We start from the raw sequence: 25059 nt of genomic DNA on the forward strand, positions 1-25059 counted from the left end.
TAATGTAAACACTTACTGTTCAAAACCATTACAATAAGCATATTCTTCAGCAGTCCATCCGTGTGAATCTAGCGAATCGGCATTAACACGTTTCTCAAGAAGCAGCTTGACTATGTCCGGTGAGTCATGATACACAGCAAGTGTGAGTGCTGATCTAAAATAAAAGAGACAACTTCACCCTTAGGAACTTAGTTAGCTTAACTTAAACAGTTAATTTGATCTATTTTACCAAGTTAATATCCTGCCCACCCCTGGAGTACTGACCATTTACATGCTTGAGTGCTCATCTTTGCAAATTACCTCCAAGGCCAAAACAGAGGGACAAAAAAGAAGCCTCCTGTCCTACTTGGGTAGCACATAGTAGAAGTTGCTAATTTAAAGTTCTCTGATGGAGAAGGATGCTGAGGTCACTTATCTGAAGTAGGTAAAGATTTAAATAAAGGATTCCCCATTTCTTCCCTCATCTGAAATACAATACTTTAAAATCAGCTAGAGGTCAGGTAAGGAGAAGCTGTTTGCAGGCTGAAAACAGTAATATGAATAAAAAAGGCAATAAAAATAGTCACGGCTGCAGTTAATCACGCTGAGAAGCATGTGCCTGGCACTAACCTGAACAGTCTACGCATGGTCTGTCTTACGCACAACCCCCCTTGAAGGATGTACTACGACCCTCCTTTACGTGACAGGAAACATACTGGTTGGTGATAAGTCATGTCCCCCAGGTAACACACCTGGCCAGCAGGAGAGCTGGGAATTCAACCTCGTCTGACTCTAAAGCCCAGCTCTTTCCTCTATCATCCACCTAAGACTTGTCTTCTTTAAAGGGAATGTTTATTCAATAATTAAAGCTATTTTTCTTCCTTCTACCATTATCAATTAAAAATAAAAACATCAAACTGTACTAGAAATGAAAAAGGATAAAAACTGACGAGCCCACAGTATCTGGTCATAGTTACTCTCTTAGTGATACTCACTCAGTGATAACCTAATAACATCAGTATCCTTCAAAGAAAGTAATTTAAAGCAGAGTCATCCAAAAAGCAAAACAAACTCCTCTTTGTTTAATATGCATCTTTTCAGAAAAAAAAATATACCAAGAAGAGGTTAAAACAAATTATAAAAGAATGAAGAAATTCAACACTGTCTCATAAGGTAAATAAAAACTAGAGTCCATACTAATAAAACTAAAATGAAACCCCTGAACTATTTTAAGACCATATGACCAAAAAAATCAGGTTGCAAATTACATCAGTCACTATCATAAAGGAAGATGAATCCTGCTGCATACTGTTCTTTGTGACACCAGGCAGAATAATTGCTTTTCTACCTAACTGATGATGTGTTGATTCTAACTTAATCCTCTTCTTATTAAGTTAATCTTTCAGATTGGCTGTTACTATTCTAGAACAACATTAAGATTAAACAAAAAGAGAGAGAGAGAGAGAACAAACTATTGTACCTTTGCAGCTTGTCAACTGCATGTACATTTGCCCCGTTCTCCATCAAAAATTTGACCATTTCTTCTTTGTTTTTCCTGACGGCGAGTAAAAATGGTGTCATGTTATACTGTAAAATAGTAAAAACAGTTGACAATGTACAAAATTACATATAAATTTCAAAACTGAACTTAAAAACTTAAATCTTTGAACTTAAACATACACTATAAAGTAAATAAAAAGTAGCCCCTTCTTCCTCGCCGCTCTGTGCTCCTTCTCTTTAAAAGGTTCCTCCTTGACCTCATCCAAAGTTTCCCTGTGAAGTCACTCTCTGAAACCCACTTCAGACATTTGCTGGTTCCAAGAACCTTCGCTTCTATTGCAGCGTGTGTCAGGCATTCTCTAGTTACCTTACTGCTCAACTACTACTCCCGACACTCTAAACACTGCTCCAGAGAGAGAACCATTTAGCTGCTGAATCAACTACATTTCTAAGGAGCCACGCTGAGGAGAAAGATACCATACTGTCTGCAACATGCATAACCTATCCAATTACAACTACGACTGATCTCATAAAGCTTGCAGACATTCCAATGGGAATATGACTACTTGCATGTAAAGAAAAAGTTTTTCTTAAACCAACTTATAAATTCTAATTTGAAAAATTCCATCCCACTCTTAGGGATTATTATAAAATATGAAGTAGACTATAAATTAATATAGACTATCTTTAAAATCTTGAAATATTTATCAAAATATACAACAGGAATTGTAAATTCAAATGCTTACAGAGGCAACATAGGTGGCCCGAGTAAGTGAAGGTCACAAGTGAGGACAGCAAACTGGAGAACACACCCCCCACCGAGAAGGGGCCACCTCTGCAGACCACACAGGCCTGGGCTCAAGGGGGACCAGATTTGATTCTTTAGGAGAAGTTCTGAAGTGTAGATTTCTGCACAAGTCTCCTAAATTTTAAATGTTGACTCAATGTGTGGAGACAAACTGAACATATCCAGGGCCATGTTTAGTCTATAGCCCACTTGTGTTTTTATGTTTGCTGTGTTTCCCAAACAGTTGGGTATAAATCAACTATTTGTATGTAAAACCTTGCCTTTCTTTAGAATCATACGTCTTACACACAAAAACACTGGGCCCCAACATGTAATAAAGATTGTGATTAAGACTCATAATACCCACTTCAAAAATGTTTCCAATGCCTACTAAAACTACAATCTATCTGTATCTAATTCTCCCTGATTGTTAATCAAATGGATAATTAGGATTAATGATTAAGAGGTATAAACAATCAGGCATAAAATAAGGTACAAGGATGTACTGCACAACATGGGGAATAGAGCCAATAGTTTATAATAACCGTAAGTGGAGCATAATCCTTAAAAATTTGTGAAACACTCAACTGTATACCTGTAACATATAATATAGTACATCAACTATACCTCAATTAAAAAAATATATTGTAAGATAAATACACTTTAAAAAGGCTCATAATAACTGCTTCAAGAATTTTTCCAATGCCTACTAAAACTACAATCTACCTGTATCTAATTCTCCCCAATTGTTAATCAAATGGATAATTAGTTCATGAGATGGCCGAAACTAAATTATTAGAACAATTCCAATTTGTTACTAATGTCATGGGTCTTGATGTTTAAAACTGCCATCTTGCATGGTATACTTATATATAATGCAATATAACTCAGCCATAAAAAAGAATGAAATAATGCCATTTGCAGCAACATGGAAGGACCTAGAGATTAACATACTGAGTGAGGTAAGTCAGAAAGTGAAAGAGAAATCCCATAGGATATCACTTAACGTGTGGATTCTAAAAATGCGATACAAATGAACTTATTTACAAAACAGAAATAGACTCACAGACATAGAAAACAAACTGATGGTTACCGAAGGGGAAAGGGGGTGGAAGAGGAATAAATTAGCAGTTTTGGACTAGCAGATACAAATTACTACATATAAAATACATGAACAACAAAGTCCTACTGTATATACTAGAGGGAACTATACTCAATATCCTGTAATAAACCATAATGGAAAAGAATATGTGTGTGTGTGTGTGTGTGTGTGTGTGTGTATCTGACTAAGAATGTATATATAACTGAATAATACATATAACTGAGTAACTATATATATAACTGAATGAGAATATACATAACTGAGTAAGAATATATATATAACTGAACAACAATATATATATAACTAAGAATGTATATATAACTGAATAAGGATATATATAACTGAATAAGAATATATAAATATAACTGAATCACTTTGCTGTACACCAGAAACTATCACAACACTGTAAATCAATTAGACTTTAATTTAAAAAAAAAACTGTCATCTTGATTATGCTAGAGCTCAGTGAATCTAACAGATATATTGCAAGAGTCCGTTACACAGCTTTAACCAAAAGAAGGCTCATGATTTCCTATTATTGCGATCAGAAAAACCCTGTTGACCTAATGACCTGGATGGGAACAAAAGGTGCAAAATCTTTAAAGGGTCCGACTCTACTTATTGAATCACTCACCACAAGCAAGTTTCTAAGACTGAGTGCCACTGAATGATCAGTGGTTAGAAAGGAAAAGGAGCTATTCTTCCAGGCAATAGATACTGCCAGTAATATTGCCAATAAACTCCTCAGTCACAGAGGAAGAGACGGGTAAAAGTCAGGCTAACATGGCTGGAAAGCAGAGCACTGAAAGCAGTAGCATCTATCAAACCCCCGCTCTTCAAGAGATGTCTTATTTTTGAGATCTGTGAATTTACATGCATTACACGAATCCATTCAATAGTCCTTAACCAAGGGTTGTATCAGAATCTCAGGGAAGTATTTCTAAATACCTGCGTCTAGACCTGAGTACATTTATTCAATCAAAATCTTCAGGGGAGAGCCAGGAGAAAAAGCAGGAGGACCAGCTGCGCCATCACTTGCTCCCCACCTACAGCCACAGCCCCGCAGGGGAGCTGCACCAGGCTGAGCGTGGAAGACCCCAAGGTGAAGGTGTACGTGGAGGGCCACGTGGCCACCAGCACAAGCGAATGCCCCTGCTGGCTGTCAAACAGGACCTGACCTCACTTGCCCAGATTCGAGAACCTGGGATCCTGGGGTGCTCAGGGCCTGTGGCTTGCTGCCTCCCCTGCCCAGGTGCAGTCACCCAGCTCCCCCTGCTGGGTACTGGGTTCCTTCCTCCTCCCACCCATCGCCAGGCAGGCACCCAGCCCCTGCCATCACTTCACTCCCCGCAAGCCTTCATCTTCTGTAGGCTCTGAGCCTACCACCCACTCCCAGGCACTTCCTAATGGGAAGTTGTTCCTTCTGGGGTACAAGTGTGGCTGGGAGACAGAGCTCTGCCCTTTCTGTGGGCACTACCTCTAGCCTCTGGCCTTGGCTTTGGAGTTGTTTCCATGATAACAGGGCCTGATGTATTGTATTCAGTAAACATATTACTATAAATAAAACACCTATAGCTAAAAAAGACCCTGTATTTCAAATATCTTGTAAATAAAGTCAGTTGAGCTATACCTCGTTTATCGCCTCGATATTTGCATCATAGCGGAGCAGCTCTGCTGCAACTGATGTATTTCCAGCCAAGACGGCGTAATGCAGAGCAGTGTTTTGAAAGTCGTCCGCAAGATTTGGGTCAGCACCCTGTTCCAGCAGGATACTGACACACGCTTCTTTCCGGCATTGTACAGCCTGTTGGTATCGCAGCAAGAAACAGACTGTAAGTGCCAGGCATTCCAAGTTAACATTCCTCAAGTCCCAGCAGTTCATTATATTTAAAACAGGTAAATTCATTTTTATTCTAAGTAATTAAATCAAATCCATCTCACATGGACACGGTTGGCTGCTACACACCTTGATGAGAGCTGTCTTGCCTTCCTTGTCACGAGCATTCAGATCACAACACCACCCTATAAGGAGAGTCACCACTGGTGACTGGCCGCTGGTGCAGGCTAAGTGTAGGGCAGTCCTGTGAACGTAAGAGGACTGTTTAGGAAATTAGAGCATACTAGTTCAAAGATACAGTTACTCACGTAATTGTAAACATTCAACAGCATGCTATTCCTACCCCTTTAAAACTAACATTTAGTCTTATCTTAGTTCTTTCTATGGGGAAAGAACAGTATTTATTAGCTCTTATTACTCACCACATTAATGGAAGAACTACCTGTTTGAATAGAAAGGGCATGCCGTTGAGATTCAGCTCAGCTTGGGTCTGACTTCTACTTTAACACTGTCACTTATTAGCTCTCAATTAGCCTGTCTGTGCCTCAATTTCCTCATCAACAAAATGGGCATGAATTAGTAGTTATCTTACAGGACCCCACTGTGATGCTTAAATGAAAAGCTATGCAAAATGTCTGGCAGTTCCTTGCACAAAATAACAGCTCAATAATTGTTAGGTAATATTATAATTGTTACCATTACTATTTTACAAAGACAACATTTCAATTCAGTAGAATGATAGTATATCTACTTTGCTGCTGCAAGGATGCGAGAGAACACTGTACTTCAATGATTCTAACATGCTCATTGTCTCACACTTCAACATCTCTGACATGGGAAGGCAATTTAAAATTCATGTCTTACAACCTTATTTGGCAGCTCCTCCCAGGCCCACCCCGCCCTGCCCCGCCGCTGTTACCTGTTGTTCCTGTCTGTGCTGTGCACAAAATTCTTCTTACGTAACAGCAACACCTCCACTGTGTCCAGATCACCAAGATATGCGGCTTTGTGGAACTTCTTTAGTTCGTGCTTACGGATGGGATACCTAGGCACGGGGTGCTCATGATCCCTGCGCTCTCTCTGACGGGCGCTGAAGCCCACCCAGCTCACAAACTTAGCGAGTCTCTTCTTCATTTGGCTTATCACCTTCCGACACCGCTCACTTCCCTCCTGGCCTCTTGCCGCCTCCCGATCTCAGCGCTGGCGCTACAGAAGAGCCACAGAGGTCTCGCTTCCACACCTTGGCTGCGAAGCTCAGCGGCTCGGAATGTTTCGTCCGGAACAGTCGTAGCCTAGCAACAGCACTGACCCTCAACTGTCCCTCCAGAGCCAGCATCCCTATGAGAGCGCACAGAGGCCCAGAGGCCCGGTGCGCACGTGGGAGCCTAATGCATTTCAAATCTCTCCAATTGCTTGTGGGCCATTTTGGATTCCTTTCAAATGTTGGTGCTAGGTGGCTGAGTGTTTTGGGACATTTCCAAAAGTGAGGCTTGCCCCTGAGAAAGTCATGTTTGTATGCAACTGTGGTTAGAGTGGGGTGGAACCAAAGGATGCTGAAGGCCTAGTCCCCCAGAGAGCTCCCCACCAAAAATTTCTATCTCCTTATCCCTCAGTTTATTCCTTTCCCCATCCCTCTGGGCCCCAGCCAGTCTCCAGGGAACTTAGCAGATGCAAACAGCAGAAAGCTGTTTTCATGGTTTCAGAGATTGTGGCAATATGTATCATTAAGTACAAACTTGAGAAACCAACACACGCTCTCGATGAAATGAAAACATGTTTCTGCACGCCTGCTGACCCTGCTCTGTGGCTCAGCCTTATGTTTACACGCTTTCTTCTCTTTATTTTATTTTTTGCTTTTATTTCCACCAATTAAATCTTGAATCAATCCAAGGCTTATTTGGGAGCTTGGTATAACATTTGAGAACTTTTTAACCACATAACTATGAAAACACCACATCAGTTACTCAGCAAGGCCATGCTGCTGGCTGACCACTGGCAGGAGGAATGGAAGGCAGGGCAGGCCTCTTCTTCCTGCCTAACTCCATCCTTCCTCCCTCAGCTGGCTAATTATGGTTTCTGGCCCTGCCAGGATCAAAACTGCAGGGGGCGGTAGAGTTCCTAAGTGGCTGACCCTCCTGGGAGCTGGTCTTGAGTGGACTGGACCTGGCAAGTGTTTTGAAGCTGACTCTCTCAGGGGCATTTCTGTGCCCATACCTGCCCTCACCTGCAACTCCCCTGACCTAAGTGAATGTGGTGTTACTAATTTACCCTTTTAACCTATCTTTTCTATTAGCATACACTGTTATTTCCCTCATCTTAAAAAAAAAAGATGCGTTCACCCTCCAGCTGTGGCCCCATCTCTCTGCTCTCCGGCACACACGCCTCCTGCCCCTGCAAAGGAGCTGTTCCCATTCGCTTCCTCTGATTCCTCTCATTTTCCATCCAAGCAAGCATGTCCACTGATTGCAACTGCTCATGACAGGGTCACCCACCACCCACCAGGTGCTGACTCCACGGGGAACTCTGTCCTCTCCTTGCACGGCCCGGCAGCCACACTTCCCACCGCTGCTCTCCCCGACTTCCTCAAGCCCTTTCCTCACGGGGCTTCCCAGGCCTCAGGCTGCTCTGGTTTCCTCCCACAGCCCTGGCCGGTCTTCTCAGTCCCAGCCCCTGAATGCTGGCACACAGCACCCCTGAGGCTGTCTTCTGGCCTCTACTACTTTCTGCTGCTGCCCCCATCAGCCTTAGGGCTTTATGTATTCTGTAGAAGTTGACAACTTCCAAACTGCTATTTCCAATCTAGACCTCCCTCCTGTATTCCAGACTCAAATACCCATTGCCTCTCAACGTCATCTCTTGGAAGTCTAATAGGACTTCTCCTGGGCCGGCCCTCACCTGTCCTGCCCTCTCCTGTACCTGCCCTCACCTGGGCCTGCCCTCACCTGGGTCTGCCCTCGGGTTTGCCCACCCCTGGGCCTGCCCTCTTCTGGTCCTTCCCTCTCCTGGTCCTGCCCACTATCTCCCTGGCCTCCCCTCACATGGCCTGCCCTCTCTCCTGGGCCTGCCCTCTCCTGGGCCTGCCTCTCCTCGTCTAGCCCTCTCTCTCCTGGGGAAGTAAGCCAGAAAGAGAAAGAAAAATACCATATAAAATCACTCATATGTGGAGTCTTAAAAAAAAAATATATATATATATACACATATAAATACAAAACAGTAACAGACTCATAGACATAGAATACAAACTTGTGGTTGCCAAGGGGTGGGGTGTGGGAAGGGACAGACTAGTAGTTCAAAATTTGCAGATACTGACAGGCATATGCAGAATAGATAAACAAGAATATACTATATAGCACAGGGAAATATATACAAGATCTTATGGTAGCTCAGAACAAAAAAGAATGTGACAATGAATATGTATGTTCATGTGTAGTGAAAAATTGTGCTCTACACTGGAAATTGACACATTGTAAACTGACTATAACTCAATAAAAAAATGTTAAAAAAAAAGTGCTCCACTCAGACCTACGATTACATGCTGATCTTTCAGGGACAAAGACTAGGTTGGAACCTAAATGTGCAGACTGGGAGAGAAAAGGGATTTCAACTACTCTGACCACTTCCTGTTGAATGAAACAGAGAAGCCAAGCCCTCACATTTCAAAGGGTGACAGGGAGTCAGGGGCCCGGTACGCCCTCTCCCACCTAGGCCTGGGTGGGAACAGTGGGCAGCCCCGGCCAGGGCCACAGGCAACAGTAGCCTCAGCTGTGCCCATCTGGACAGACAGACTGGCATGGCCCCACGGGCTCTGGGACTGCAAGCCCCATGGTGGCCATGGGGGTCATTACCATTCTGGGCCTCTGTGGCCTCTCTGAACTCACCCCTCCCCAATCCCATCTTTCAGGGAAGGATCTACAAACCCAGCCAGAGGGGATGCAGGACAGTGGGGCAGAGAAGAAAGTTCATTCCAGGCATCTCCCAGCCTCCCTGCAGCCCCACTCTCTGAACCTGAGCCCATGTCAGTGCAGAGACCCCTCCCACCTCTGCCTCCTCACATCAAGAGTGACCTATTCTTTGGAGGATGAGGGTGGGGTCAGACCTCAGTCTCTGGCTGTGACTTTGACATCCAACTGCCTCCTCTCTGCCCCACCCACCCTGCTGCCTGTCACATGGCCCCTCAGGTGCCCCTTCAGTCTCCCACCTGCACTCCTGCCAGGAAGCTCCCTTCCTCCCTTAACCCCTCCAGACTCTCCTGGAGCTAAAGCCTGGACCCACCTCTGCCTCCTGCCTTGGCCAGGCCAGCACTGTTACCCTCCCTCCATTTCAAGGTGAAGAAACTGAGGCTCAGACAGGGTCACAGTGAGGAGGCGGGAGTACCCACCCCTGAACTCACAGACTGACCCCAATCTCATGACCCTGGGGTGACCTGCCCTGCTCAAGGAGAGGGTGCTGGCCGTGTGCCAACCGCTCACACCGGGAGGGGGGGCGCCCCTGGCCCGGGTGAGCGGGGATGCAGCAGAGCTGTCCTGGCCTCAGGAAGCCAGCACCGCCCACCCTGGACTCGCCCCCATGTGAACCCTGGGAAGTTCCTTCTGCCTCTAATTTCAGTTTCCCCATCCTTCCTAAAGCCCCTGGCTGGCCATCGCCCCATGCAGAGCTAGGCCAGCAGGTGGAGAAGGGAGATTGAAGTCTGGACCCCAGTGTCCACCCGGCCTCCTGGTGCCAGCACCTCTGCTCTGCTGTCCGTGCACATGCTGGCCTCCTGCCCACAGGGACTCGTTGCTTCTTGTTGCCTGGGCCCAGCAGTGACCCAAGGTCGGTCACTGTTCTGCAGTCCCCTCCTGGCGTCCTTCCTGACAGGTCTTCTAGGCACAGCAGGAGCTGGGCATGGGTGGCCTCCTGGTTAAGAAGGCACCATGAACATCTTTCTTTTCTAATAGAAAGGCAGTGACTTCAAGAAAATGATACTTCGGGTAATCTAGGAAATAAAAGATAAACCTTCACAAATCCTGTTCCTGGAGTCTCAAGATCCTGGTAAGATGGGAAAAAAAAGCTTGATAATAAACAATGAATTCAAACCCTAGTAGTACGCTACTTTACAGTATCATGTGCAAACATCTGACTTTCCAGTCTTGGAGTGGCCCATTTGGGACACTAAATGAACCAAGGTCACCATTTTTTTCCACTATTTTATAGGTTGTTATGCACCTGAATTATGTGTATCCATGACACAGAAGGTAACATGAACATGTAAACAATAATAGTATACACCAGAAACTGACAAGCGTAACTATACACAAAATATTTAGAACAAAATGACAATGACACCACTACACATTAGCTTGTGGAACCTCAATAAAAATTCATAAGCTGAGAGTATCTAGTGAGTAAACAAGAAATACCAACCAAGCTACGATAAAACAAAGAAAAGTAGTACAGAAAAGAATGTCGTAGAAAGAAACGAGAGACAGAAGTTTTAAAAAATCCTCAATTCGTCTCTGAAAAGATTAATAAAGTAGAATAATACTTTCCTACTAAGAAAAAACAGAAGCACACATAACATATTAACAGGTTAACACTTTAAGTCAGCCAGTTTATAAATCTCCGCCATCTTTGTCGCCTTCCTGTCTGCCCCTCACCCGCATGTTCAGACAAACTGTTCATGCTGTTACTTCTACCACCGTGTTCTCATACGCCCACTCCTTTCACCCCGGGGGCCCTTCCACACCTCGACTGCACTCCAGCAGCCGCCCCTTCGTTACACTGTCCAAATCTTGCCTTCCTCATTCCCTTTTATACCAATACTAGAGCTCTCTTCAACACAAAGCCAAACACATCAGTCTCACTCACAAAAGCCATCAAAGACGCCTATTTTTTTAAAAGCAGAATGTCAGCCAACCTCTGACCCTAAGTAAACACAGGAAACAGTCTGCTACACCTTCTCACCTCCCACTTCTGTATCACTGGGTCATCTCCTGCTCCGAGGGGACCAGCCAGGCGCTTTCACAATCATATTCCCCTCAGCCTACAGGACACTTCCCTTGCTTCTGCCTCTCAAATTCCTATTCATCATTCCAGTCTTAGTCACATCTTCCATGAAAGTAACTCTGATCCATCAGTTACAAATACTTCCCTAATTTCCCACAATCCTTTGCCACTCTTACTGTACCTCTTTTGTAAAACACAATTCTACCTGCATTAGAAGTTTTAATTTACATTATCTGTCTCCTTCAAGAGACTGCAGTTCTTTGGGTGATGACTGTGTTTTAGCCATCTGTGTGTAACCTTTAGGAACTAGGACAGTGTCCTGTAATAAGCAAATACTCCAGAACTCTAAAGTGTACAGTCAGAATTGGATCTGACAGTAAATGGTAATAACGAGACTATTACTGAGAAATTTATCTTCACTGGAATTCAACGAACTGACTTCTCCAGACATATTACCCACAAATCACTATAGTGATCTTGGGGAAGCATTCTTCCTACATTTTCCTCAATCTTTCATGTAATGTCTGCAGAAATTACTTTCATAACAATAAACTGAAAAATAAAAATGCAATAAATGCAACAAACCTAACAGCCAAATTGGCTGAACACATACTGACACTACAAAAATAGTAATTAAGGTTTAGCTGAATTAAATATGAAAAAGCCAAGCAAGCGTTTATGGAAGTTCCAGAAACAAATAATCTACACAGAATTAGGGTAAAGGTATTTAAAGGAATGTGTTGGCTAAGGAGTCCAAGAAATGCGTCAGTGTGTTAAAAGGGTAAAACAATCCAAAAATCACCTACCAAGTGATTCTCTGAACCTCAGGAGGGCTATTTGAAAACATCAAGTCATAGGAAAACAATCCAATTCAAAAGCGGGCAAACAATTTTAATGGACATTTCTCCAAAGACGACATACAAATGGCCAGTAAGGCCAAGAAAAGATGCTCAGCATCACTGATCATTAGGGAAATGCCTATCAAAACTACACTGAGATGCTACCGCACGCCCACTAGGCTGGGCACGATCAAGAAAACAGACTACGACAAGGGTCAGTGAAGACGTAGAGCCTTGCAACCCTTTGTGCACCGCTGGCAAGAATGTAAAATGATACACCACTATGGAAAACGATATGGTGTTCCTTAAAAAATTTAAAAATAGAATTACCACTTAATCCAGCAATCCCACTTCTCGGTGTATACCCAGAAGAATTGAAAGCAGGGACTCAAAAAGATATTTGCACACTCATGTTCCTAACAGTATTATTCACAATAGTCAAAAGGTGGAAGCAACCCACGGATGGATGAATGAATGGATAAACAAAATGTGGTATATACATAAAATTGATTATTATTTAACCTTAAAAATGAATGAAATTCATTTACAAAAATGAACTTATTTACGAAACAGAAAAAGACACACAGACAGAAAACACATTTATGGTTGCCAAGGGGGAAAAGGGGTGGGAAGGGATAAACTGGGAGTCTGAGACTTGCAGATACTAACTACTCGATAAATAGAATAAATACCAAGATTCTTCTGTAGAGCACAGGGAGCTATATTCAGTATCTTGTAGTAATCTATAATGAAAAAGAATATGAAAAATAATCTATGTATATGTATGACTGAAACATTATGCTATATGCCAGAAACTGACACAATATTGTAAACTGGCTATCATTCCATTTAAAAAAACAAAAAGGATGAAATTCTGACATGTGCCACAACATGGACCAATGTTGAAGACGTAATACTAAATGTAGTAAGCTAGACAAAAAGGGACAAATGTGGCTTGACTCCACTTATACAAGATACATAGAATAATCAAATCTAGAAAGGAGAATGCTTAATGGGGCTGAGTCGGGAGGAGGGATGGGGAGTAACCGTCTAACGGGTACAGAGTTTCAGCTTGGGAAGCTGACATGGTACTGGAGATGGATGGTGGTGGATCGCACAACAATGTGAATGTACTTATTGCCACTGAACTGAATATTTAAAAATGGCTACAATAGTGAATTTTATGTTATGTATATTGTACCACAATTTTATAAAATCAGTAATTTTTTACTATCAAGTAATGTCATGGAAATTATATATCTGTGACAAAGACTTAAAATTCTAAACTGTCAAACTTTGCTGCATTGTGCTAAAATTATATAAATTCAACACAGAAAAACTGGCTACTACTTACTGACTAGAAGCCCACTTTGCTGTTGTTCAGCACATTATAATAATTTTTAGGGTGTTAGTAGGTACCTCATTTATAATAACCAAAACACAAGTACAAAAACATAGCCAAAAAATTCATCAGGATCAGTGAAAAGCACCTAAGTTCCTGTACAACGACCTCTCCTGACAATTAGCAGCACAAAATCACAACGGTTTCTTTCACTTCCTACTAGAAGCCCTTGAAAATAAAGACAAAATTGGGATCACTATTAAAGTGGATAAACAGTAATTATGCAGGTCAATGTAATTACTATTTAACAGATACAGTTATCATTCAACATTTTTTAAAACATGGGGTCCACGGAAAAACAAATTGTCAATTATACTCAAGAACTTACGTTCATCTTGATGTGTTCTCTCTGGAAGCTTGCTTTGCAGTCTCTAGGAGGTGAAAGGAACACTTCATCTCTCTCATCCACCAATATCTGAATTAACATATTTTAAAGATAAAACCCAAGAAACAACAAAGTTATTAAGAGTGATCTCTGTCATTTAGATGAGACTTGCTCTGTATACAGAAAGCATCACTAGTTGCACTTGAATAGATTCAAAATACCAAACTGTGCCCCACTTTCGCTTCCGTTGTGCCACCACAGTCAATCATGACATTCTTTAGGCAAAGAAATGAAGATTAGGATTAATCCAAACTTGCAGTAAGGGAATAAAATTCATACTGGGTTATGAGAAAGAGGGATGGGTGGGAATAAAAAGGACATGACAGGTCTATCGTGACAGCATAGTGCACAGCCTCAGGTGTGGCCTCTCCTCAACACGCAGCTGCAGGATCCCCTACTCTGCTGAATTCTGGATTCTTACACCCCCATAACTGATGTTCCAAAGGCTTAATACAAGCTGAAGCTGATCTTCATCTACCCCTTCTACCCAAATCTGCTCCTTTCCCTGAGGTTCCTCACAGGCTCATGTCAACCTGAAGTTCAGAGTCATCATTAATCCCCTCTCCTTCACCCCATACCACATTCAAATGATCAGTAAGTTCTCAAATCCACCTCCTCTCACTCCACGACCACTGCCACGCCCAGCTCACGTCCTCACTGAGTCACACCTGTACTACTGCAGTACCCCCCAAGTGCTCTCTGCTTCCGGTGTTCCCTCCTCCTTCTCCACCCTCCTCTCATAGATCCTCCTTGGGTCCACAGAGCAGTCTTTATGAAACATAGTATCACATCAGCTCCTTGTTTAAAAACCTTCAGTTGATTCTGTGTGAAATCATTACCAGTCCTAATTCTTTATAGCATGTCTTACAAAATCTTTCCAAATCTGGATCTAACTTCTGTCTCTAGCCTCACCTGCCTATACATGGACAGTTGTGCCCCCGTAGGGCTGCCGGTTCCTCTCCTACAAGCTCGCATTTCTTCACATCCATGTGCCTTTGCAAATGGCCATCTCACTCCCTGGGAGGACCTCCTGCTTCTCCACTCCCTATCCATGCCATAGGTACTTTTACTTACGCTTCAAAATTAGGTTCATGGTGTCATCTACACATAAGTTACAAGGGAAAAAAGAGATGTCGGGGTAATGCAGAGACTAAAAGAGGGTAAGAGCCTACACAAATGCTCTGTGGAATAGTGTTCCTGGCCTGTTTCACAATCATACGGCTAGAAAAAAACAAGAAGCCAATAGGAACCATTTTTTTTAATTAAAAATAGGACACCCCTAATCTGTTCCCAGCTAGGTGACAGTGTTTAAAAACTGATACGTAACACTTCACACCCACGACGATGGCTACCGTCAAGAAAACAGGAAACAACATGTGTTGGTGAGGATGTGGAGAAGCTGAAACCCTGGTGCACTGCCAGTGAGAATGTAAAGTGATGCAGCCATTATGCAAAATGGTACGGTGGTCCCTGAGACAATGAAAAATACAATTACCATTTAATCCAGCAGTATCATTTCTCAGTATATATCCCGAAAACTTGAAAGTAAGGACTCAAAAAGTATTTGCACACTCATGTTTGTAACAGCGTTATTCACACGAGTCAAAAGGTGGGAGCAACCCAAGTGTCCATGGATGGATGAACGTAAAAACTAAATGTGGTGTATACATAAAATGGAGTGTTACTTAGCTTTAAAAAATGAATGAAATTGTTATGTGCCACAACGTGGATAAATCTTGAAGATCTTATGGTTTAAGTGCAATAAGCAAGAAACAAAGAGGATAAATACTGGGGAGGGTATAGCCCAGTGGTAGAGCACACGCCTAGCGTACACAATGCCCTGGGTTCAATCTCCAGGACCTTCTCTAAAAATAAATAAATAAACAAACCTAATTACCTATCACCACCAAAAAAAAAAAAAAAAAAAAAAGACAAATACAAATACTGTTTGATTCCTCTTACACAAAGTATCTAGAGTAATCAAATGCATAGAGTCTAAATTAGAACGGTGGTTGCCAGGGAGAGGGAAGAATGGGAGTAATTAGCTAATGAGTTTGGGAAGTTCAAAAAGATCTGGAGATAAAAGGTGGTGATGGCTGCAGAACAATGTGAATGTACTTAATGCCACTGAAATGGTAATAAATTTTGTTATTTTACAATTGAATAGAAAAAAATTTTTGAAGAACTGATAGGACAAATTGTTGGCGAGAATGCAGAGCAACCACAACTCTCATACATCACTGGTGGAACGTGAAATGCCACAATCACTTTGGGAAAATGCCTGCTAATTGCTTACAAAACTGAACCGATGCCTACCCTGCGATATCCCAGCCCCACTCCTTGGCAGTAACTGCAGGGGAAGGAGAGCATTTCCGTACAAGCGTGGTCACAGCAACTGTGCTCGGAATAATCAGAAGCTGGAACTAACCCGGGTGTCAGTCACCAGGAGAACGGCGAAGCGGTGGTGTCTTCCTACAGTTAAACAGTGCGCAGCAGTAACAGGCACAAGGAGTGACACGTGCAGTGACAGAGATAAGCCTCAAAACCATTACGCTGAGTGAAAGGAGAATTCTACTAGAGTAGCTACTGAATGATTCCACTAATATGAATGAATAAAACAGGCAAAACTCATCCACAATGGAAAAAAAATCAGAAGTGTGGTTATCTCTGGGGGATGGAAGTTGGGACTGACTGTGAAGGGACTTCCTGGGTTGAAGGTGATGTTCTCTATTTTGTTGGGGACTAGGGTTACACAGATGTATGCATTTGTTAAAACTCAATAAATGCCACAATTAAAACTTGTGCATTGAATATGGTTATTTTACCTCCAAAAAATGCCACAAAGAAAGCAACTTTAGTTAATGACACGTGATAGAAATACTTACAGATAAAACGTACCCTGTCTGCAACTTACTTTGAGACATAAGAAATTAAGATGGAATGATGAAAACTTACAGTTTTATACATCAAATAAAAAAAGATTGGACTGATAAAATGGATAGGGGGCTAGACAGAAACATGACAAAGCACACAGAGTAAAATCTTACCTCTAGCATTGAAAAAGGCACCATGAATATCTCCTTTCTTTTCAAATAGTTAGGCAGTGACTTCTTGAAGCTGATACTTCTGAGTAATCTAGGAAAAAGGAAATGACAAACCTTCACAGATCTTTTTCATGGAGTCAGAAGATTCTATTAAGAATGAAAAAAAAAAACTCTGGATAATAAAAAATGAATTCAAACCCTAGAAGTATGTTACTTTACAGTATAACATGCAAATATTTGACTTTCTAGTCTTCGAGTGGCCCATTTGGGACTCTAACTGAACCAAGGTCATTCATTTTTTTCTACTTTTTATTTTAAAAGTTGTTTGTGAACCTGAATTATGCGTATCCATGACACAAAAGGTAACATGAATATATAAACAATAATAATATACACCAGAAACTGACAAGTGTAACTACACACAAAATACTTAGAACAAAATGACAATGAAACCACTACACATTCGCTTGTGGGATCTCAATAAAAATTCATAAACTAAGTTTCTAGGGAGTAAATGAGAAATAGCAATTAATCTACGATAAAACAAAGAAAAGTAGTACAGAAGAGAATGTCACAGAATCAACAGAGAAACAACAGAGGTTTTTAAAAATCCTCAGTTAGTCTTTGGAAAGACTAATAGAGTAGAATAATACTTTCTTACTAAGGAAAAAGAGAAGCACAAATAACACATTAACAGGTTAACAGATCAAAGAAGGAAAATATGTGATCATCTCAATAAATAGAGAAAAAAATCATTTGATAAAATGCAGCACAGCACCCGTTCCTGACAAAAATAAAAACAATATAAAACACTCTAATCCAAACTGGGAATGGAACTTTTGTAATTTAATAAAAAAAAAAAAAGCTGTTAAAATCCTACAATAAAAGCCGTAGTTAATATAAAATGGTAGACACATTCACTTTTAAATCAGGAACGACAGTGCACACTGTCATTGCCTCTTTTCAGTAAAACCCCAGAGCTCCTAGACCTCTGACAGGAGACTGAAAAAAGCATAAGATTGGAAAGGAAAAAAACTACCATGGTTCTCACAAAATATTACGGTCATAATAAAAATCTACACTATTTGAATGAAAAAATACTTCAGCCTCGTTGCTAGATATAAAACAACATGCTAAACTTAGTAACATGCACCAAAAGTAATCAGTAAAAAATGTCATTTCAAAAAATTTTCTTTAGAATGTTAAGAAGTTTAAGTATCTGGGAACAAATTTAAGAAAACACACAAGAGACAAGATGTTATATAAAGTGACAAAGCCTCACCAAAGAGCACAAAGGGCATTTTTAAAAGGCAACCATGGTGCTGGATGTGAAAACAATACCATAAAATGTCAATTCTCCTGGAATGAATCTAAATTCAATGCATTTCTTCATCAAAATCCTAGAAAATGTATTATTTATAAAGGTATGTGACAATGTGATTCCTAAACTGATATGAAATAGTAAGAGGCCAAGAACAGCCAAAGGGTTTCAAAGAAAAAGAATGACGAGGGAAGAATTTTCTTTCAACTAGTAAATCTTATTCTAAAGCTGTTTTCATTAAAATCTGTGGTATTAGTATAAGGAAAGAAAAATGACCAAAAAAGAACAGAATCCGCAGAAACATCTACGTGTATTTGGGAGTTTGGTGTATGGTATTAAAAATAAGGGAAGAAAGGACAAAATGACACGTGGATCATCAGTCATCCACATGGAAAAAATATATAAATCCCTCTCTTGGTCTGTTTACAAAAATAAATTCCAGATAAAATGTAAAAAACCAAACTATAAAACTCATATAAGAGGATATCCTTTATGCCATTAAAGTAGGAATGGAAATAAAAGTCACACACACAAAAACTTAACTTTAAAGGAAAATACTGATAATTAAAATGGAAATCACTGAAAACGAATTTAAAAAATATGCCATAACAGCATGGAAGGAGGCACCTCCAACATAAAAGAGCGCTTAGCATCAGAAACCCAGAAATAACAAGAACTTTGAGAAATCAGTGCAAAGGGCAAATCCTTACTAGGAAAACGGGCCAGTGATGTGAACAGATAGTTCAGGGACAAGAAAACCCAGTGTCATTGAACACATGGAAAGCGACGAAGTGTCATGAGTGATCAATGAGAACCATCAGAACTGGCAGAAATTAAAGTCCAAAACAACAAGGCTACGTGTCATGCTCCATCAAATAAAAAAAGACATAAGACGTCTAAATATTAGGAACATGCAAGGATGTGAAAAAACAGCAAACTAAAAACATGGATGAGGAGGATGGAAACAACTAAGAAATCAACTTGGCAAAAACCAGTGGAATTAAGCTACTCTACTGTCTAAAGAATCCCACTTCCGGGGATATTAAGGCACATTACTTAGAGAAACCTCACCTGAGGACCTAGGAGATATGCACAAAGATGTCCCATGGAGCAGTTTGTAACGGCCAAGGACTGCAGACAATCGGAACGTCCACGAATAGGGAAATACATGAACTGTGGCCGGTCAGTCAGTAGACTGCTTTTATTTATTTACTTTTTTTATTGAAGTATAGTCAGTGTACAATGTTGTGGTCAGTCAATAGACTACTGTATAAAGGTTAAAATGAATGAACTAGATCTATACATATAAAGATAGATAAAAATTAATAAAAAAACAATTTGCATTTGGATACATACAGTATATCATTATACAAATTTTTAAAATATATAAAACTGTATCTTGTGTTCCTTAGGTAAATGCACATATAGGGAAAATTAAAAACATGGATGGGAAGGAGAAACTGCCCAACTTCACGTGGGTGATAAGCTCAGGGGGACATAACAGGTAATGGGTGCTTTATTTCTAAAACAAACAACAAAACAACAAAGATAGAAGCCAGTACAGCAGAGTGTTCACATTTATAAAATTGGGTTGGTGGGTATACATGTACCTGATGTTCTGTACATTTCTATACATTTGAAATATTTCATAATTAAAATTTTTTAAGTGTGTCGGCAGTTCAGGAGGTGGATGTGGAAAACGCAGGTTACCGTTTCAGGAGTACTAACAGCAGAGGAAAGGAGACCTGATGGAGGCTTAAAAACAAATTTTAAACAGGGAATGTGCTACCTCTCCTCCTAGACTAGAGTTCATGTGTATATGCGTATACACACAGGTACGCGCATGTGTGCGCACACATTCATTTTCATTTGGCAACAGGAGAATACGAGGAAAAGAAGATCCAGGCAACACCTGCGCTAAGGCTCCTGGCTGCCATTCAGCCTGTAGGTCCCGGCACAGCAGGACCATGTGACATCAGTGCCTGCAAGTTAGAGTGTGTTTTGTTATTATTTTTATGGTATTCCTTTTTCTACATTTATCAAGTTGGCTATAATGGCTGTGAACCTTGACTAATAACAATGATGGACACGTGCTGTTTCTGATTTTACTGGAATAAACAAAGAAGAACTTTATCACAGCAATGGAGCCCATGCACCATGGAGTCAGACTGGGTTTAATCTCAGGTGCTAGCACTTACGAGGTATAAACTTAAGCAGGTAATTTAATATGAGTCTCCCTTTGCTCATTTATACAATGGTGAATGATTAAGGGAAGTTGACTCTTGCCTCCTCTACACCATTGGTCTCACCTGAATGCTTTCTTCCAGGTGGCAGCACTCCAGGCCTGGCAGCATCTCTATAACCCGGTTGGGGCTGAACGGACACAACAGCTCAGTGAACTGCTCTGCGACACACGGAGACGTTTGCAGCAATTCTTGACTTACAACGACATCTTCTCTAAAACAAAAAGCATTATGTAATCACATCTATAATTAAAGCTACAGGTAAAAAGTACGTTACCAAGACTGCTTTTTGGCCAGGTAAAACTGCAAATTACATCAGAGACCTTCTAAAGCATGGTATTTCTCATTTAAGTGGAAAAACAATCTTCAGTAACAATATTCAGCAGTGGCGCCTCTAAGTCATACTCACACTACAGGGCTAACTTTCTATAAATTGAATCTAATGGTATAGTTCCCTTGCGTAAAACACTTAGTAATTCTCCAGCACACAGAAGATTCAGTATATTATTTCTTAGCTTTACATATTAAATTGTTCACTGTAAGCCCCCAAACCCTATTTTCCAGTCTCTATACTTCTAACTTCTCCCCCCGACATATTTATAGCTTCATCTTCTGCTATCGCCCACACGTCATCCTCTGAAAATGCATGACGCTTTGTGCCTTTAAGTCTCTGCACACCCAGGACCCTTTATCTAGAACTCCTGCCCAATTCTCTGCCTAGACAACTGATACCAATTATTTAAGCCCAGTTCGTGCGTATCTAGGAACTCCTGTCTGACTCTCTCACACAGTCAATCCCTCTCTCCTCTTGTTCCTGCAGCACTTTTTTACTATGTCTGGTGTAGAGCTTTTAACACTGTACTGTGCTTATACAAGTGCTTCTCAGCTCCTATGAAAAAATTAAAGAAAACAATGTACACTTATCTGTGCCCCCCAGAGACTACCATACTGTGGGAGGTGGGGGGTGGGGGGCACAGTAGTGGGAAAATGAAGCGTGTCAGTGAATGAACTCCGCATCTCTGTCTCTTATGCCAGCTGCCTCCCACTCACTGCTGTGGTTTCCATCCTGTGTACGTGTCTCCTACTACTATTACTGCCACGTGGGGACCCTGGGTTGTGCTACGTGTCCCTGTCACCGTCCTGTTCCCTATCTCTACCACTCAGTGGCCATAAAGGTAGTGAGCAAAGCACTCTCCCAGCAATGCCGTGGTGGTGACGAGTGGAATACTAGCTGCATGATACATACAGTACTTCCAACTGAGCATCTCAGTATTCAACATTAATACAGCTATATTCCAATTAAGATTTTCCAAGAAAAATTCTAGTCATCATTAACACAATGTGAGGATGACAGAAGTCTGAATAAATTACATGAAACCCAAAGAGAATACCGTTGCAGCTACTACAGCAGAAGATATGGGGCGGGGGGGGCCTCTGTGGTTATGATGTCTAGGGTGAGTGCAAAATTTACCTGAAGTTTTTTAAGGACTGTTTCAATCTGTTTAGAAAAGTGAGTAGCAACCAGCTCTGCAGCTTTACCAGGCCTCAGGGACACAAGTTCCTGGAATGAAAGGCAAAGATGAAATGATCTTTAACATTAAATTTAAATAGAATTTCCACAGATGTGAAGCATGATCACCTCCTTCAAAATTTTCATGGGCTTCTACACTGCCTTTCAGGAGACCTCAACACAGGGCCTCAATTTTAATTAAAGGCATATTTAGCAAAATTTTAAAAGTACCATGTGAAAAACCTGATTTTGATATAAAAAGTATAATTCAGAATTCTTAGAAAATGAAAGCACTAAACATTCAGGACTTAGGTGACGACACCTACAGGATGAAAAGGAAAAAACACCTCCCCAAACTCCCCTCAGGGAATTTCATCCTTGATCTTAGAGCCCTAACTTTAAAGAAATGAAAAAAAGGAATATAGCTGCAATTTCTCTGGCTAAGAATTCTGAAATTTTACTTCTGATGCCTGGTGGATTTTGAAATCAGAAGTGTCTTAAGAAAGGAACTTAAGGTCATAACTCTAAGAGGTTGACCACTCTTGGTAAGGCCAATTTCTGTTGAATCTAAGACCTCCAATCTGCCCTCTCTTTGAACCTTCCTCAGTACCACTGGCTCTTCTTTTCTTCTTGAAACTCTTTTCGTGCTTGGTTTCTGTGACCCTGTTACACCTTTTCAATTGCATATTCTATTGCTAAAATGCAAAGATTGGCTACAGATCAACATATTATATTACCAAATAAAAATAAGTTATTATGACTGCAAAACTTATATCTAGTAATTTTATGATAGTATTTGTAGGTGAATAATAATTAGCTGATAGAAATAACTAGTTCATACCACTTTATACATCTCAAAACAGAGAAGGTAGTATCACAAATAAAGAAAATGTTACTACTGATCTTCAGACATTAAGAAAAAACTATTATGAATTAATGTTGAGAATCTGAATGGGTAAATTCCTGGAAAAGTTTAATTTACTAAGCTGATGTAAGAAATGGAAAAGCTGTGCTGATTTTTAACCACTAAAGAAGTTGAATAGTCAAAAATCTTCCCATATGGAACACTCTAGGCCCAAATAGCTTCACTCTAAGTCCTAGCAATCATTTAAGGAAGAACTATTCCCAACATTAAATCTCATAAAGAACAGAAAAGAGGGAAACTTCCTCAGCTCACTGTATAAGGCTAACAAAATTCTGATACCTAAACCCAACAGAAGATAAGAAAGAAAAGGAAAATCACAGATCAATCTTATCGTGAACACTGATACAAACAAACATCCTAAATAAAAACAAAACACAAAATGTATAAAAAGGATAATATACTAGGATCAAGTTACGGTTATCCAGAGTTCAAGGGTGCTTTAACATCAATAAAATTTATAACGACAACATAACGCCATTTGCAGCAACATGGATGCTCCTGGAGAATGTCATTCTAAGTGAAGTAAGCCAGAAAGAGAAAGAAAAATACCATATGAGATCGCTCATATGTGGAATCTAAAACACAAAAACAAAAACAAACAAACAAAAACAAAGTGTAAATACAGGACAGAAATAGACTCATAGACAGAGAATACAGACTTGTGGTTGCCAGGGGGGTGGAGGGTGGGAAGGGATAGACTGCGATTTCAAAATTGTAGAATAAACAAGATTACACTGTATAGCACAGGGAAATATACACAAAATGTTATGATAATTCAGAGAAAAAAATGAGACAATGGGTGTGTATATGTCCATGAATGACTGAAAAATTGTGAACACTGGAATTTGACACATTGTAAAATGATTATGAATCAATAAAAAATGTTTAAAAAATTTATAACGAAAATATAAGGGAGAAAAGGTAATGAAATTTATTCTTGAGAAAAACTGTTAGCATACTAGAAATAAAAGCCTTCCATAAAAATTTTATAGTAAATATTGCACACGTTAGAAATAAAAAATTTTTAATTATTAACAATAGCACTACTGTGCTAAAAAATATACAGTTGTGACAGTAAACCTAACAATCTAGAGATGAAAAATCTCTACAGAGAAAATTTAAAAACTTTATAGAAAGACAACTGAATAAAGGGTTATGCCAAATAGTCACTAAATAGAAGACTCATGATGTAAATATGTCAATTTAAACTGACATTGAATGACAGATTCAGTGCAACCCCTATTAGAATCAGAAGGTTAAAAAAGTTTTGTGGTGCAATTTGACAAGTTGATTCTAAAGTGTATTTGGAAGTATCAAAGGTCAAGAATAGTCAATACTCTCTTAAAGATATCAATAAAGTAACAATATTTAGGACAGTGTGGTACTGATGTAGAAACGAATATCAATCAAACAGAAAAGGGCCCAGAAAAACAGACCAAGCATATAGACCCTTGCTACACTCATGGTAAGGCCACACTGCTGAGCATGGGGAAAGGCAACCTTTCAAAATAACTGCTGCTGGGGGAGCTAGGCATCCATATTTTTTAAAATTATATGACTCTCCACCTCAAACCATATACAAAAACTGCTTTCGGATGGATGTAAGATTTAAAGATGGAAAAAAAAAACTTCTAGATAATAATATAGGAGTACTTTTCCTTTGATATGGAAAGAAAAAATTATTTTGACTACTTGAGAAAAAAAAAGTTTTTATTAAAAAGAACCATAGAAAAAAGCCAGAGAGAATATTTACAACAGGTATCACTGAGAAAAAGACTTAACATCCAGCTACATAAAGAACTCCTACAGATCAGTAAAGACAAGAGACATTCCACCAGAAAAATGAGCAGAAGACTTGAACAAGCACAGAAAGGAAATTTAAATGGCCAACAAACATAACAAGGCTACCAATCTCATGAATAATTAAGAATACATAAACTTAAAACATAATGAAATATTACACATACACTAGATTGACAAAATTTTAAAATCCAGCAAGAATACACAGCTAATGGCAAGGGGAGGAGGGTTGCCTTGGGGAAGCCTTTGGATTTGCCCCAGTCTTCCCTGTCTCCCCAACACCTGGCTTGTGGGCACCCTTTGCTGTCCCTGGTGGCAGGACACATATTTCCCAGTTTACTTACTGGAGGTTGGTGAGATGGGGTCAGCTGGTACTGGTCAGGTGACCCTCACCCCCCCG

General features: G+C 40.4%; 1 protein-coding gene across 12 annotated transcripts in view; it reads right to left on the reverse strand.

The window, feature by feature from the left end:
- Positions 1-10: 10 nt before the first annotated feature.
- Positions 11-25059, reverse strand: part of LOC141578434 (uncharacterized) — a 58593-nt gene continuing 33544 nt past the window's right edge. For 10 of the 12 annotated variants that reach the window (XM_074368813.1, XM_074368816.1, XM_074368817.1 and 7 more), the window contains 10 exons: positions 21896-21985; positions 20491-20638; positions 16864-16951; positions 13760-13846; positions 12722-12772; positions 6125-8311; positions 5335-5449; positions 4999-5172; positions 1460-1566; positions 11-154 (listed from right to left, as the gene is read on the reverse strand). In XM_074368813.1, the coding sequence (XP_074224914.1) occupies positions 13-154; positions 1460-1566; positions 4999-5172; positions 5335-5449; positions 6125-6339 (753 nt within the window). In that variant the 5' untranslated portion in view covers positions 6340-8311; positions 12722-12772; positions 13760-13846; ... (1 more) ...; positions 20491-20638; positions 21896-21985 and the 3' untranslated portion in view covers positions 11-12. The remainder of the gene's footprint in view (positions 155-1459; positions 1567-4998; positions 5173-5334; positions 5450-6124; positions 8312-12721; positions 12773-13759; positions 13847-16863; positions 16952-20490; positions 20639-21895; positions 21986-25059) is intronic. The other 2 variants (XM_074368824.1, XM_074368825.1) reach the window with 2 other exon arrangements.

Source organism: Camelus bactrianus, chromosome 8 (genome assembly GCF_048773025.1).
Source record: "Camelus bactrianus isolate YW-2024 breed Bactrian camel chromosome 8, ASM4877302v1, whole genome shotgun sequence".
Taxonomy (NCBI): Eukaryota; Metazoa; Chordata; class Mammalia; order Artiodactyla; family Camelidae; genus Camelus; species Camelus bactrianus.